Consider the following 16975-nt stretch of genomic DNA (forward strand, 5'->3'; position numbering starts at 1 on the left):
GGGTGTTGGCACCTCTGGGCCGGCGTCCCTTGCTGTGTTGGCTGAATTTTCCTCCAAGAAGGTGACCTGGCCTTTGCAGCACGTGCGCCACGGGACACAGCCCGCCCTGGCTGGGGCTTTGCAGAACGGATGAGCTCATAGATGGAGACGGGCCCAGCCAGCCTGGCAGCCGCCTGAGTCTTTCCTAGCAAGCAGCAGCTGCTAGGGGTGCCTGATAATTCTGCACTGTGAATTTTTCTTCTTCTTCTTCTTTTATTTATTTATTTTTTTTTTTTTGAGGTAGGGTCTCACTCTAGCCCAGGCTGTCCTGGAATTCACTATGTAGTCTCGGGGTGGCCTTGAGCTCATGGAGATCCTCCTACCTCTGCCTCCCGAGTGCTGCCCAGCTTTCTTTTATGTGGTGATTCTTGAAGAGACCACAGCTTAAGCCTCAGGAGAGGGAGGAAGGAGGGAGGGAGAGAGGGAGGGAGGAAAGCAGGAAGGATGCTGTGCGTCGAGAGGTGACCATTTGGCCTCAAACATTTGTTGCTCCTGTAACAAGAGGTGACTGAAGGGCTTACAGGTTGGGGTTGCCGACCAAGGCCATGCAAGAATGGGGGTGGTAGGATCCCAACCCAATTACTGAGTTCTTAAAATATTTTTATTTATTTGAGAGAGAGAGAGAGAATGGGCACACCAGGGCCTCCAGCCACTGGAAACGAACTCCAGATGCTTGTGCCACCCTGTGCATCTGGCTTATGTGGGTCCTGGGGGATCAAACCTGGGTCCTTTGGCTTTGCAGACAAGTGCCTCAACCACTAAGCTGTCTCCCTGGCCTCCAATCACTGAGTTTTAAAGTGTGGCCTGAATGGGATATGGTCTCAAGAGGCAGCCCTTGAGCACCCACCAAGTGTTCCTAGCTAGGTGACAGTACATGAGGGAAGACAGTCTTGGGCCCAAGTCCCACCACTGGACCACTCACCAGCCATGCCACCTTCAGCTCTCTGAGAGGCAGTTGTCAAATGCCACTTGTCAGATCACCCTGCAGATTAAGTGATGTTTCAGGTTTCTTCCCCAGACATAGAAGCGTACGCCTCCTACAGCCTGAAGCGCCGGCGGCAGCCTTGGGAGTGGCTGTGGGGGGGGGGGTGTGTGCATGAGGCAGACAGTGATGATCACGAACATGCCCCAGGACACGGACCTGAGAGCACCCCAGCATCCACACGCAGCAGTGACCCAACCTTCCCACGCCGCGTTCCTCCTGCCTGCTCAGCTCTCTCTGTCTGGCCCCTCCCCAGCTAGGAAAGCCCCCTGTGGGCTGCCGTGGGGGGGGGCGGGGAGGTGGTCAGACAAGCAGGCAGGCTATGGTAGGACAAAGCTAAGGGAGCGGGGACGAATCACCCCAGAGCTGCATCACCAGGCAGGAGAGGAGGTCCCTGGCGGTTCTCTGCATCATTCACTGGCCAAGGTGGGAGAAGTCTGGAGAGGGATGACAGGGGCCACAAGATGCCCGCAGCCTCCTGACCACTCCAGGTTCAATGTCAGCAATCCGTCTCCTCTCTCTTCTCCCCCCCCCCTTCCCTCTTCTCAGTCTCCTCGGACCAGATCGAGCAACTTCACCGGAGGTTCAAGCAGCTGAGTGGAGACCAGCCCACTATCCGGTAAGATGCATAGCTGTGTCGGGCTTGGGCGGGTCTGTGGCTCTAGGACTCTCTGCCTTTCTTTTCTCCTTTTCTTTTCTCTTCCCTACTTTTTTCTCCTCTTCTCTTCTTTTTGGTTTTCCGTGGTAGGGTCTCCCTCTAGCCCAGGCTGACCTGGAATTCACTATGGAGTCTCAGGGTGGCCTCGAACTCACGGCAATCCTCCTACCTCTGCCTCCCGAGTGCTGGGATCAAAGGCGCGTACCACCATGCCCTGGCTCGCTCTTTTCTTTTCTTTCTTTCCCTTCCTTCCTTCCTTCCTTTTTTTTCAAGGTAGGGTCTCACTCTAGCCCAGGCTGACTGGGAGTTCACTACGTAGTCTCAGGATGGCCTCAAAGTCATGTGATCCTCCTACCTCTGCCTCCCGAGTGCTGGGATTAAAGGCGTGTGCCACCACACCTGGCTACTCATTGGAACTTTGATACAAGCCCAGCAACACTTCCTCCTTCACAGACACACTTTTGTTACACAATAACCCTTTTGATGGAAACAGTTGTGAGTTCCCACATTTCCTTGTCTGTCACACAGGCACTCACCATTAATCGAAGGCTCAAAGCACCATTTTCAGAGCTAAGGGGTCCCGCTCTAGGTTCTGCGGCCTCTGATATCAAGGTCCTTCACCCCACTCCTCAGCATCAGTGACAACAGGAACCTACACATACCTTCAGCCGCATGTCCTTCCCACTGAGTCCCCGGCCCAGCAGCTTCCTGGCGTCTCATTGGCTCTACCGTTGTCACGTGCCTGAGTCGGAGCCAGTTACCATGGCTGGGGACCAAACAGTAAACTGACTTCTTTCTAGAATGCTGTGAGGGAGCAGGGTCTGGAGTGAGATATACTGAGAGGCTTTGGGTTCAAATCTCACCTCTGTTGAATTTTCAGATTTGAGGCACAAAAGCGAACCCCTAGGATTGTGAGGCAAAACTTGCTTTGAAACTTAAAGTTGTGTGGCTTGGGGCCAGTCGCTTTGTTTCTCTGAGGATGTCTTCGTGTGCACGAGAGCCTGCTCACTTGCCTTTAACATGAGCATCAAGGGTCAGCCAGTGCCTGCGGGGTGATTTAGCTTTGAGCTAAATCCTAGGCATGTGGCAAATGGGCCAGGTTATTCTGACCCTTCATGAGACCAGGGAGAGGCTGGCTGGTCATGGGGGGGGGTAGAGTGCAGGGGTCCTGGGTACTGTGGGGTTGGGAAACACTGGGTCACAGGAGTTCCCTCTCAGCAGCTATGGTAACCCATTGGGAGGGCGAATTGAAATGCTGTACTCCGGGTGGTCTTTCCTAGCCTCAGTGCATGCCATGAATCACCAGGGATTCTTTTCTGTAGAGAGAGCTAGAGAGAAAAAGAGAGAGAATTGGCATTCCAAGGCCTCAGCCACTGAAATCAAACGCCAGACACTTGCACCACCTACTGGGCATGTGTGACCTTGTGCTTGCTTCACCTTAGTGCATCTGGTTTACGTGGGATCTGGAGAAAGATTGAACCTGGGTCCTTAGGCTTTACAGGCAAGCACCTTAACTGCTAAGCCATCTCTCCAGCCCTGGGATGGTGTTTCTAACAAGTACAGGTCCTCAGAGGCTGGCCAGCCCCTCCCTATCTGACCCTTAGCCCAGACCACCTCCTCAGAGACACCTGTCCTGTTCCTTGCCTCCCCACTTCACCTCATCTGGGGTTGCCCCAGCCCAACATTTGCAGCACAGAATCAAACCTGCTCCATCCTCTGCTACTCAAAGACTGTGTTAGCAACTTAGGGGGCAGGAAATGGGTCTGTCTTTTCCCTCCCTCCCTCCCTTCAAGGTAGGGTCTCACTCTAGCCCAGGCTGACCTGGAACTATGTAGTCTCAGAGTGGCCTTGAACTCACAGCCGTCCTCCTAACTCTGCCTCCCAAGTGCTGGGATTAAACGCGTGCACCACCACACCCAGCAAGGGCCTGTCTTTTTCCTTGTCCTGAAGGCTGAGTGCAGGGCTTGTGACAGATGATGGATTCTCTGTGTGTGGCTGAGTGAGCTAATGAGTGAATGAATGAATGAATGAATGAGAGTGATAAAAGCAAGCAAAAACAGTGACCAAGCTCATTCAAACCAGGAAGTGTGGCACACCTGAGGCCTTGTACAGGGATAGGTGTCCCTTTCCAAAATGCGTGGGGACCACAAGGGCTTCCATTTTCAGATGTCTTTGGAGTTTGGAATCTTTGACACCCTCAGGGATGTAGCCCACGTCTGCACATGAAATTCACTTACATTTCATGTGTCATGTGTGTCTCATACCCCTATTTGTGTTTGATATCCTTCACACAATAAAAATGTATGATACATTTGAGTTGCTTTGTGTAGGGAGTAGGTTTCATGGCATGGGATATTTTTTTTTTTTTCCACTTGTGACTTTAAGTCAGTGCTCCAAAAATCTCAGATGTTAGATTTTTTTTTTTTTTGGCTAAGGATGCCCAGTTCGTGAAGATGCCTCTCTCAGAGGGATGCCATCCTGGTGCCCAGGCCGTCAGCAGTTGTAACCCGCTGTCACTTGGGCTGTGTGATATTCTGCCTGCTGGACGCTTGTTCCTCAGTCCTGCAGAGCACCCTGGCAGCAAGCTGTCACAAACACTTCTGGTGTCTACTGGACAGACGGGGAAGGAAGGCTCAGGCTGTGTGGGACCTCGGGGTCACACAGCTCCTAAGTGGAGGTGCTGGGGTGCATACACTGTGCTGACATTTTGCTGTGTGGGAGCCGCAGAGGTTACCTTGACATCTGAGTTTCCTTGGGGACTTTTGTCTCCCAGCTGAGCCCCTGGGTAGGTGGAGGTGTGTTTATAAGGCCCATCACTGCCACCTGTGGTCCCAGAGCCCTGGAGTCAGCTGCGAGGCTTGAACCAGCTGTAACAGGACCTATTATACAAAGTCCTGTAGGAAGGACCTCCTCCCAAACTCCCGGAAGTGTTTTGCCTAATCCCCGTGCACCTCAGAGCCTGGAGGGGGTTCACAGGGCAGTTGGGACTCCCTGGCAGAGGACTGGGCTGGGATCTGGGTATGTTCATGTAGCCTCACTTTATTGGGGGCTTCCTGTGAAGCCTTGGGTAGGGCTTGTAGCCTCTCTGATCCTTGGTGCATCTGGGAAGCTATTCAGGAATCTTGGGGTCACGTTGGGGCTTCAGACATGGAAGCGTCCATGTCGTTACAGATTAGAGACCCCTTAAAAGTATCCTCTGTGGCTTGTAAGGATTCAATACGACACTTGTGAATATAATGCATTTGGAAGCTTAACGAACTGGTGCTGGGAATAGTGGCTCAGCCTGTAAGTCCGGTGTGGAGAAAGCTGAGGCAGGAGGATCTCAAGTTTGAGGTCAGCTTTGGCTGTATTGCAAGATCCTACCTCAAAAAGGGAGAGAAAAAGTCTCTGGAACATGCTTGCACCCCAGTGATGCAGTTGGCCCTCCCCTGTCCTGTGAAGCTGTCCTGTGTTGCAGGACCCTGTGCATGCCAACCTATTAACAGGGCATAAGCCAGGCGTGGTGGTGCGCCCCTTTAATCGCAGCACTGGGGAGGCAGAGGTAGGAAGATCGTCCTAAGTTTGATGCCAGCCTGAGACTACATAGTGAAATTCCACATTAGCCTGGGCTAGAGTGAAACTCTATCTTGAAAAAAAACAAAAATAAAATAAATGGACATAATCTTAGATGAGGAAGAAAAGACAATGTGATTTCTGACATGTCTTCTCTAGTTGGGCAAATTGTAATTTCTGATGCTCTCTGGCAGTGCCTAGAAATAGACTTCTGGAATGCTTCAAACATCATAGCACCCCCCACCCCCAAACTTATCAGATAGAACCATGCCACAGAAGTATTTTTAGATCCACCAGGCCCTCAAGTGTGGTGCGGTCCCTGTGATAAGGGCAGCCCCAGTGACGGCGACGGCATGGGACTGTCTGTCCATCTAAGTGTGTAGCCACCGTTTCCGTGGACAGATGGGGTGTCAGCGAAAGGCCCTGCCCCTGGGTCCTGCCTGGGGCTCCCCTTGGTTGTATCAAGTCTGTCATTGCTTTGTTTCCAATGGAATTTAGAGTGGAGCTGTGCACAGAGACGGGAGGTCCAGGTGCTGGGGTCTGAGGGCAGTGTGCCAGAGTTCAGGCCTGCAAAACCTCTGGAATCCACACCCTTGACCCCATTCTACAGATGAAGAAGCTGAGGCTGGAAGGTTGTGCTCACACAGCAGGGCTGGGGGAGGCAAGAACTGGTCCCTGGGCTTCTTATGTCTCACCTGTGGGGAAGGTGGCTCTGGAGGCCCTGCCAGGGGCTCCTGACGAAGGTATAATAAACCCTGTGAGTCTCTCTCCAAGATTCAGCTATAGAGTCCCACATTTGTTTGAAAAGGAAACCCTGGGGGCTTCTCAAACCCCCTCTTACCTCCCTGGGCAGGAGCTCCACCTGGCTTCCTTCTCTTGTGTTCTAGGCCTGTGGTGGTTTGATTCAGGTGTCCCCCATAAACTTAGGTGTTCTGAATGCTGGTTCCCAGATGATGGAGATTTGGGAATTAAGGCCTCCTGGAGGCGGTGTATTGTTGGGGGCGGGCTTATGGGTGTTATAGCCAGTTTCCCCTTGCCAGTGTTTGGCATACTCTCCTGTTGCTATTGTCCATCCAATGTTGGCCCGATGTCCACCCTCTGCTCATGCCATCGTTTCTCTCTGCCAGCATGGAGCTTCCCCTCGAGCCTGTAAACCAAAATACCTCCCCTTTCTTTTACCCACAAGCTGCTCTATGTTGGGTGATTTCTGCAAGCAATGAGAACCTGACTGCAATAAGGTCTCAGCTCCCTTCTCTTCTTCCTCCTAAAGCCTTAAACTGTAGTGAAATCTTTCTGAACATTAAAAAAAAAAAAAAGAAATAAAAGGAAATTAAACCTATAGCCACTGTAAAACTGCCCAGAAAGGGCAATAAGTGGGGGTGGCTTGGTATATATGTATATATGTGTACGTATGTGTATATATATGTATATATACGTATACATGTATATATATGCATATATATACATGTACATATGTGTGTGTATACACATGTATACATGTGTGTGTGTGTGTGTGTGTGTGTGTGTGTTGGCAAGTTTGGGGCAGAGGCAGTACTTTGAGTAAGGACTGAGCAGGCCCCAGAGTGTCCCTGAGCCCCAGGCAGCTTCCCTGGGCTCTTGGCATCGATGCTGTGCTTGGCGGGCCTGTCAACCACACCAAGTGCTGTCTTGCTGACGTTTTCTCCTAACACAGTCCTTGCTTACAGCCAGTGGCCAGGGACTTCCCTGGCAGGTTCCAACATGCATGAAAAGCCATTGTATATGGAGAGCAAGTGAGATTAAGGTGGGAAAGGTGGTGTCCCTTGGGACCAAAGCGGGGATCGGGGCCTTGGCTTCAGTAGTCAGGGGGAAAAAATGCTCCAGAGGAAGCCACATTCGGGATGAGACAGAAGGAGCTGGCTTGTGACAGGAAGAGGGTCGGGTGTGCAGACCAAAGGGACAGCAGGTGTGCAGGCAGAAGGTCAGAAGTAGCTGGGCCAGCCCGCGTGGCAGAAACGGGGCAAGATCTCACAGGGACATCGTGACCACCACCAGACCCGTTCTCGGCAGAGAATGCGTTCGTGGCCTGGGTGCTAAGTCTCTGACCAGATCCTCCCCAGGCCACCTCACGTAGTGTCTGCCCACTTGCTTGAAGACCCAAATAGACACCATAGTCAACGTGTCCCGAGCCAGGCCGTCATCCCGCCTAGATGTCCCTTTAGGCCACAATGATCAAAAGTGCCTGTTTCCACTGCCAGATCTTCTGGGGCTGTCCCGGGTTTATCGCTCTCTCAGTTTCTCCCGCTTCTGATCTGTCAGGAAGCTCCCTGTCCCTCCCTCCAGGAGTCTGAGGGGTACCCCATTTCTTCCTCTGCCCATGGCAGTCACCCCACAGCCCCTCCCCTGTCCTCACTGGAGGCGCTGTCCTCATAGGAACCCCTTTGCGTTACCTGGGAAGACATGCTTTGTGAGACACAGTCCCCTCCTTGAGGAGTCCCCCTGGGGCCTCAGTTTCCCCAGTGTGAGAAATGCTGAACGGGGAGTGCTAGGAAGAAGACTGTACAGAGCTGGGTGGGCCGCCCAGTGGAGGGAGGAAGGTGGCCTCACTGGATGGGGGAGTTTGGACAGCCGGGATGGATGTGGGGCCCACTGCAGGCTCTGCTCCAGGGTCCACGGGCAACTGAGACGGGCCTTGGAAGCCACTGGAAACTAGTCCACAGCGTGGGGCTTGCAGACGCGGCCAGCCCAGGCCTGGTACTATTTCTGTCTTGTTTTAACCCTTGTGGGTTAGACTTGTCTTGCCCAATCTGTGGGTTCTCGTGAGGCCTCAGGCGGGAACAGGAGCCCGTGGGGGACTCTTGTCTCTCTCATGCACCAAATTGGGAAGGAAGTAGTGAGGGGAGGAGCTCCCAGGATGGTCAGAGTTCCGCTAGCTCTCTGCTAGCTAGCCGTGAGGTCACGGCTTAGCCACTTGGCCTGTCTGGGCCCCGAGTTCTTGCCAGAGAAAAGTGGTTCAGCATCACTGTCACCACGCCTAGGTGTGACAATGAAGCCTCAAAGGAGCAGCACAGCTGGGCACTGGGAGACTTGAGAGGGACGTTTTCAAACCCCCCCCCCCACTCGCCTCAAGATCCCCTGGAGGAAGTATGGAGGGGGCTGCCCGGTGGAGCCCCTGCTTATCGCTGGGTCAGCTGTGTACCAAGTGCCAGCCCAGCCCTTGAGGTGGAGCAGAGCCATCCTTCCCATGGCTGAATCACCCGGAGGCAAGCCGGTTGAACCAGCCTGGTGGGAGCCGGAGGCAAGGCAGCCGGACCGAAACCACTGTTAGTGGGGCGCTCAACTCCACTTAGGCTGGCCCAGCTCTGGCCGGTGCCCTGTGGCAGGTGGCAGGGAACCCCAGTTCCAGGTAGACAGACCTTACTTCTGCGAACAGCTAGAATGGGCCTCCATATCATACCTGAGTAGCTTAACAGGAAACGATCCCCTTTCTACCTTCTTCCTCTCCCCCACCAATGCTCTCTCTCTGCCCTTCCCTGTGCGGCCTGAACCCCGTGCATCCAGACAAGGGCTTCACCATGGAAACACGCTCCCAGCCCTCTCTCTCTCTCTCTCTTTTTTTTTTTTTTTTTTGGTTTTTCAAAGTAGGGTCTCACTCTAGCCCAGGCTGACCTGGAATTTACTATGCAGTCTCAGGGTGGCCTCGAACTCACAGTGATCCTCTTACCTCTGTCTCCCGGCTCTTTCTCTCTTTTAAAATTTATTTTTAAGCCGGGGGTGGTGGTGTACGCCTTTAATCCCAGCACTTGAGAGGCAGAGGTAGGAGGATCCCTGTGAGTTCAAAGACAGCCTGAGACTACATAGTAAATTCCAGGTCAGCCTGGGCTAGAGTGAGACCCTACCTCGAAAAACCAAAATAATAAAATAAAATAAAAAATAAATATTGTATTTTTATTTAGTTAGTTGAGAGAGAGAGAGAGAGAGAGAGAGAGAGGGAGGGAGGGAATCTGAACTGGCACACCAGGGCCTTAGCTACTGCAAACGAACTCCAGACACATGCACCACCATGTGCTTCTGGCTTACATGAGTCCTGGGGACTCAGACCTGGGTCCTTAGGTTCCAAAGGCAAATGCCTTAACTGCTAAGCCATCTCTCCAGCCCTGGTTTTTTAAATATTTTTTTTTCAGGCAAGCCCAACAGATTGAACTTTGTTTATGCAAGAGAAAGAAGAGAGAAAGAGAGAGAATTGGCGCACCAGGGCCTCAGCCATTGCAATCGAATCCCAAATGTGTGCTCCCCTGGGTGTTTGTGTGACTCGTGCCCTTGCATCACTTTGTACGTCTGGCTTATGTGGGACCTGGAGAGTCAAACATGACTCCCTAGGCTTTGCAGGCAAGCACCTTAACTGCTAAGCAATCTCTCCAGTCCCTTCTCTATTTTTTTTCCCTGAGGTAAGGTCTCACTCTAGTCCAGGCTGACCTGGAATTCACTATGTGGTCTCAGGGTGGCCTTGAACTCACGGCGATCCTCCTACCTCTGCCTCCCTAGTGCTGGGATTAAAGGCGTGTGCCACCACACCCAGCTCCTCTCTATTTTTTTAAAAAGATGTTTGTTTATGAGAAAAATAGGCAGAGAGAGAGAGAGAATGAATGTGCATGCCAGGGTTTCTAGCTGCTGCAAACGAACTCCAGATACATGCAGCACCATTTACATCTGGTTTACATGGGTACTGGGGAATCAAACCTGGGTCCTTAGGCTTTGCAGGCAAGAGCCTTAATCACTAAGCCATCTCTTCAGCACCGCCCCCCCCACCCGCCCTTTCTTTATTTTTTAAGACAGGCTGGCCTCTAACTCATGATATTCTTCTCAGCCTCCCAAGTAGCTGGGATTAGAGGAATGAGTTGTCACGTCTAGTTAATGGGGTGCCGGGGATTGAACCCCGAGCTTCATGCATTGAGGCAAGCATGCTCCTGACAGAGCGGCGTCCCCGGCCCTCAGCAGGCTGGTCACCTGTGCCACTGCTGGGGCAAGGCTTTGAGGACAGAGCCCCATGCGCTCAGTCCCCAAGCCAGGGAGCCCCCACTGATGGGGCGCTAATGACTTTCTTGGCCTTATCTCCTATCAACTGCACAGTGTCTCTGGGAGACCCCCATTTTCTGAGGAGGAGAAAGCAAGGCTCTTAGTCGTAGGCAGCATAGCAGAGTTGGCCAGGACCCCAGGCTGGTTCTAGAGCCATGCCCTCTGCTGCTCAACTGCTGTGCCCACCTCAGGTGGTAAACTGAGGCCCAGGAAGCTTAGCCACAGGCAAGACCTGGGCTCATGTGTCACCTACCTGCATAGCATCGGCCGCTTTTCTATTTCCCTAAATTCCCTCCATCTCCCCAGGGTCCCTCTCTTGGTCAAGGGCCTGGACTTTGCAAAGCAGACCTTGTTCATCCAGGGAGAGCAGAACAGAGCCGTGTTGGGGTGGAGCGTGACTTTACTCCGCTGGGCTTCCAGGGTGGCTCTGCGCTGCTTGGCTGGGTGAGCCTGGCCAGCCGCCCACCCTCTCTGTCCCACACCTGTTACATCAGCGACTACCAGCCCTTGTCAGCTCTGCTCAGATAAAGCACGCGGTGTAGGCCGTGGCCATTTACACAGCCAAAGTGACCTGAGGCTACTGCCATCTGACCACAGTGTTACAGAATCTGATTGTCTCCCCTGGTAACCTCGACTACTCCTTCCAAGTGGGGCTCTAGTTTCTGTTGCTTCCTCTGGAGATGGCCAGTGGCCACTGTGCGGGGAGGGAAAACATGTGATGTCCTAGCACAGGGAGAGCTGAATAGGGATCAGACGGAACTTTCCTGTACGGGGTCACCCAGGCCCTGTGCCAGGAGCAGAGCCCAGCTTTCCCAGCCTGGAAGCCCCCTCGGGGTAACCTCCTCCTGGTCACCCATTGTAAGAGTAGTTAACCATTATCCTGACTCTTAACTGTGGAGGCTCTACATCAGTAGTAAAGGTGTAGGGACTCTCTTCATTTTTTTATTAACGAGTTTAGAGGAAAGTTTGCTTGGCATGTGTGTGCACATGTGCATGTATGTGGGCGTGCATGTCTGTGAAGGCCGTAGGACGACAATGTCAGATGTCATCCTCAGGAATGCCATCCACCTCCTTTGGAGACAAGGTCTCTTCCTGTCCTACAGCTCACCAATTAGGCTAGATTGGCTGGCCAGTGAGCTCCAGGGATCCTCTCATCTCTACCTCCTCAGCACTAAGATTACAGGAGTATGCCACCCCACGGGCACTGACGTGCATTCTGGGGGGCGTGGTGGGGTTGAAGCCAGGCAAACACTTTGCAGATCAAGCTGTCTCCCCCAGCTTAGGGGAAAGATCTTAATAGCTCTGTGGAGCTATAATTCACATAGTATATAATTGACCACCCACAGTGTACTATCATTTTGAGCATCTCTGGAAGGAACCCCACCCTCCCCCACTGTCTGGGCCCTGGAAACCAGTTACTCTCAGTGGACCTGCCCCCTTCTGACCGCCTCTCATAGAAGGGATTATAGAGTGCGTGGCTTTGGGTGTATGGCTCTGTCGCTTAGTGTGATGGTTTTGAGATTTGTGTTCCAGTGTGAATCTGTTCCCATCCTTATGTTTTGCTTTTGGACAGGGTCTCACTATGTAGCCCAGGCTGGCCTCAAAGTCCTGGACTAGAGTCATCCTCCCGCCCCAGCCTTCCCAGTAGCCAATCCCACAGGCACCCACCAATGCGCTCACTTTGTTCCATTCCATTTACGCCCTTTCTCTCCTGACTTATTACATTGAATATTTTTGTATTTATTTGAGAGAGAGCAAAAGAGAGAGAGAGGGAGGGAGGATATGGGCTCACCAGGGCCTCCAGCCACTGCAAACGAACTCCAGAAGCATGCACCCCTTATGAATCTGACTTATGTGGGTTCTGGAGAATCAAACCTGGGTCCTTTGGCTTTGCAGGCAAGCACCTTAAACTCTAAGCTGTCTTTCCAGCCCCTAACTTAATACTTTTAAAATATTTTATTTTTATTTATTTTGGAGATAGAAAGGTAGATAAAGAGAATGGGTGCACCAGGGCATCTGAATTCCAGATGCACGTGCCACCATTTGCATCTGGTTTACATGGGTACTGGGGAATCAAACCTGGGTCCTTAGGTTTCACAGGCAAGTGCCTTAACCACTAAACCATCTCTCCAGCCCCCCTTTCTCTATTTTTCAAAACAGAGTCTCTCTAAGTTACCCAGGTTGGCCTCTAACTCATGATCCTCCTCTCAGCCTCCCAAGTAGCTAGGATTAGAGGAATGAGTTGTCACGTCTGGTTAATGGGGTGCCGGGGATTGAACCCTGAGCTTCATGCATTGAGGCAAGCATGCTCCTGACAGAGCGGCGTCCCCGGCCCTCAGCAGGCTGGTCACCTGTGCCACTGCTGGGGCAAGGCTTTGAGGACAGAGCCCCATGCGCTCAGTCCCCGAGCCAGGGAGCCCCCACTGATGGGGCGCTAAGGACTTTCGTGGCCTTATCTCCTATCAACTGCACAGTGCCTCTGGGAGATCCCCATTTTCTGAGGAGCAGACCTTGGCTTAATGGCTTAACAGCTTAACCATCGCTCTGGCTACTTACTACTTTTTATGGCTACATGGTGGTCACCCATCGCCCTGGGCCAATTGTCTCAAGTGTGTGTGCCTTCTCTAAACTGGGCTCCTAGGAATCTAAAGTGTGGCTGTGACGGGGCACTGGCTCCTGCTTGGCCACATGCCACCAGAAGCCCAGCCACATGGGGTGGGGGGGAGGCGGCTCAGGAGTGGAGAGAACAGGAAAGACCAGTCACCACTGGTCCTGTGGTGCTGGGGATGCCGGAAGGCCCCTGAAGGCTGGACAGGACAAGGGACTCAACTCAAACAGTGGAGAATGTCCCAGCACCCCAGCACCTGGTTGATCTGGTTTAGAGTTCTGATGAATGTCACTTGTCCTCTCCCTCTCCTGAATACAGTCCTTTTAACTCAGCTGACCCTTACCTCTCCCCTCCTGTGGGTGCTGCCTTGTTCCTAGGGCTACTGTGTCCTTCCCAAGGTCAAGGTTGTGGGCATCCTTGGAAGAGAGACAAAAGGGAAGCCAGAGTAAAGTCTGAGAAGAGCTTGTAGCTCTTGTAGAGAGGGAAGGCAGGCAGGTAGGCAAGAGAGGCGCCTGCCTTATTGCCCAAAACCATAGCTGTGCTGTGTTTCTAATTTTTAAAACCTTTTTACTGTAATAGAATTCACAAACATACAGCTCATTCGTTAAAATATACATTTCAGTGTCCGTCAGTATTCCTGTATTCCAGTATTCCTACAGAGTCGGGTATCTGCGCCTTGAACAATTTCAGAACGTTACCAGTAACCAGACGGAACCTGTGTTCTTAGCTGACCCTCCACTGGACGTCCCCAGATGGAACCTGGGTCCTTGGCTGTCCCCCCACTGGGCTTCCCCAGCCCCAGGGCAACACTCTTCTGCTTTTTGCCCCAGTAGCCAGGCCTGTTCTGCGCATACCACATAAAAGAAGTCGGGGCATGACTTTATGGCTGGCATGGTTCCGTGAGGGTCGCTCTTTAGGTGTCATCCCGCTGCGGCAGGTGGTGGTGCTCAGACCCTTTCCCAGCTTGTGGGAGGATCACGGTTAGCTATTCACTTAGCAGGTGGCAGTCCCTGGGTTGTTCCATGGGCAGGTACTCACTTGTCTTCATCGCATACTAGGGTGGATATTGGGGTCAGAAGACAATGCCAGGCCCTCTGAGGACCTCCCAGGCTGTTATCTGAAACTCCATGCTGGCATTTCTGTTGCTGGGAGCCCTGGAAAAACAAAAGCATCCAATGCTGGGCTTTCTCCCCTGTGCAGCAATTCCCATCTCCACAGCTCTCTAAGGATGAATGTTCACCCCATTTCTCATTCCTCAAGTTGCCTTGAGTCCCCAAGTCCTCATTGCCACCACACCCTGCAGATGAGACAAGGGGGTGCAGAAAGGGGGCGCATTTCGCCTCTCTTGACTTTTTTCAAATATATTTTATTATTTATTTATTTGAGAGAGAAAGAGGCAGAAAGAGAGGAGAGAGAGAGAGAGAGAGGTAGAGAGAATGGGTGCACCAGGGCCTCCAGCCACTGCAAACTCCAGATACATGCGCCCCTTTGTGCATCTGGCTAACGTGGGTCCTGGGGAATCGAACTGGGATCCTTTGGCTTTGCAGGCAAAGGCCTTAACCACTAAGCCCTCTCTCCAGCCCCTCTCTTGACTCTTCCCATGGTGTGTGATGCCAGCACCACTGACGCCTCTCTCGTGTCCTTCTTTCCCGCGGTTCTTGGAGAGCAGCAAAGAGAACTTCAACAACGTCCCTGACCTGGAGCTCAACCCGATCCGATCCAAAATTGTCCGTGCCTTCTTCGACAACAGGTGGGCCCCTTTTCTGGAGGTGGCTGAGAGCAGGCCACTTGGTCCTCTGACTTCTTAGCCTTATCGTGTATGCTGGTGTGAAGCCTGGGGCCAAGCAGGATTTGGGGTCTTATGGTTCTGCGTTGTGGCTTTGGCGTCCCCTGTGGGCTCTCCAGGCCTCTGTCATGGTCATCTCTGACTGTATAACAAGTCAGTCCAGATACAGCAAGTGTTTTTTGTTTTATGTGTGGCTGAGAGTGGAAGCCAGGGCTTCAGATGTGCTAAGCAGGTGCTTTCCCACGGGCAGCCATGCCCAGCCCCAGGCCTGGCATTCATGACCTCAGTTTCTGAGGGTCAGGAACCCAAGTACCAATGATCTGGGGTCTGAGGACTCATACTCAGCTGTGGTCAGTTTCTTATCATAGGCTGGCCTGGAGGAGGCTCTGCTGCCCTTAGAATTCAGATAGGAAGTAACCTGCTCCAGAGGCTTGGGTGGTGAAGATCTGGCCCCCAGCTGGTGGTATTGTTGTCAGCTTGTTGGGTTTTTTTAAAAAAAAATTTTGTTTATTTTTATTTATTTATTTGAGAGCGACAGGCAGAGAGAGAGAGAGAGAGAATGGACGTGCCAGGACCTCCAGCCACTGCAAATGAACTCCAGACGCGTGCACCCCCTTGTGCATCTGGCTAACGTGGGTCCTGGGGAATCGAGCCTCAAACCAGGGTCCTTAGGCTTCACAGGCAAACACTTAACCGCTAAGCCATCTCTCCAGCCTAGCTTGTTGGTTTTTTGACATCAATAGTCAATCCACTGATGGGACCATAAATTCTTTATGACGGGGGGAGGAGTTTGAGGCAGGAAGGGTCTCATTCTAGCAAAGGTTGATAGAATTCACTATGTAGTCTCAATCTGGCCTCAAACTCTCAGCGATCCTCCTACCTCTGCTTCCTGAGTGCTGGGATTATAGGTGTGCGCCACCTCTCCCAGCATGATGGGTTCATAATTTGATGGTGGTGCTAAGCGTCCTAGTTGGAGGAGCTGGGTCACTGGGGGATCCAGTGTCCTTGACGGGTATACCTTGTCCCTGGCTCCTTCCTGTCGTTCTCTGTTTCCAGGCTGCCTGGTGAGGAGCTTTTGTTTGCCACACCATTTGGCTATGATGTGCTTGCCCTTTCGTGGGCCTCAAAGCAATGGAATCAGACAGCCATGGACTGAGACCTCTGAAATCATTAGCTGAAATAAACCTTCCCTCTCATAAGCTGTTAACGTTGGGTATTTTTTATTTATTTTTTAATTAAAAAAAATTTTTTTTGAGAGAGAATGGGCCTCTTTCAGCCGCTGTGAATGAACTCCAGATGTGTGCGCCCCCTTGTGTGCATGCGCGACATTGCACACTTGCGATTGGCTAGTGGGACCTAAGATTGGAACATGCATTCTTAGGCTTCACAGGCAAGCACCTCACCCACTCAGCCATCTCTCCAGCCCCTGGGTACTTTTTAAAGCATATTTTATTTATTTAGTTGAGAAAGAAAGTGGGGGGGGGGGAGGCAAATAGAGATAGAAAGAGAATGAGCACACCAGGGCCTCCAGCCCTTGCAGACGAACTCCAGACCCATGAACCACCTCCTTCTGCATCTGGCTTACGTGGATACTCCGGACTTGAACCTGAGTCCTTAGACTTCCCAGGCAAGTGCCTTAACTGCTAAGCCATCTCTCCAGCCCTACATCAGGTATTTTCCCACAGTGAGGCAAGGTGAGTAACTTAGCCGACAAGCTCACTGGTAACTAGGACTGCTCATGGCATGGTGACAGTGTCCTCAGAGGGAGTGAGACAGAGGGGACATCTTGGAGCCCTCTCAGTTTCCTCATGGAGGAATGGAGAAAACATGCACCGTCTCCCAGGCTTGCTGCAGGGCTGTGCTGAACCCGCAGGCTAGAGCTTGGCTGGCCCTTGTTAGGAACATTGCCCAGGGCCACGAAGATGGGAGGGGCCGGAGCCTCCAGCCACCTAGAGCTGAGATGTCACCAGGGAGACTGCCCCAAATTTCCAGTGCTGAGTTGAAAGAGTCCACAGACTGGTGGCCCAGGGCTTGCTGTACCTGAGGTCCTATGGTGTGTGTGTGGGGGGGGGGGGGGGAGGAAATGTAGGTCCTAAGCCAGCGGGGTCTGTGCAACCATTGTTGTTTGTCACTGTTGATTCTGATGTCCTCACAACTATGAAGCTTGCAATGAAGTAGGGGGCAGACAGAAGGGGAAAGGAGGGAGCGCAGGTGTGGTGGCAGTGAGTTTGGATAAGATTGGATGGTGGGCTTGAGTCCGCAAGCACGTTCCACCAGCTCTGTCCCGGGGCACTG

General features: G+C 52.4%; 1 protein-coding gene across 2 annotated transcripts in view; it reads left to right on the forward strand.

Annotated features, from left to right (window-relative positions):
- Tesc (tescalcin) overlaps window positions 1-16975 on the forward strand; it is a 54811-nt gene that overhangs the window by 22531 nt on the left and 15305 nt on the right. Inside the window, exons 2-3 of one of the 2 annotated variants that reach the window (XM_004664150.2) lie at window positions 1571-1640; window positions 14564-14644. In XM_004664150.2, the coding sequence (XP_004664207.1) occupies window positions 1571-1640; window positions 14564-14644 (151 nt within the window). The remainder of the gene's footprint in view (window positions 1-1570; window positions 1641-14563; window positions 14645-16975) is intronic. The other variant, XM_004664151.2, reaches the window with a different exon arrangement.

Source organism: Jaculus jaculus, chromosome 13, assembly GCF_020740685.1.
Source record: "Jaculus jaculus isolate mJacJac1 chromosome 13, mJacJac1.mat.Y.cur, whole genome shotgun sequence".
NCBI lineage: Eukaryota > Metazoa > Chordata > Mammalia > Rodentia > Dipodidae > Jaculus > Jaculus jaculus.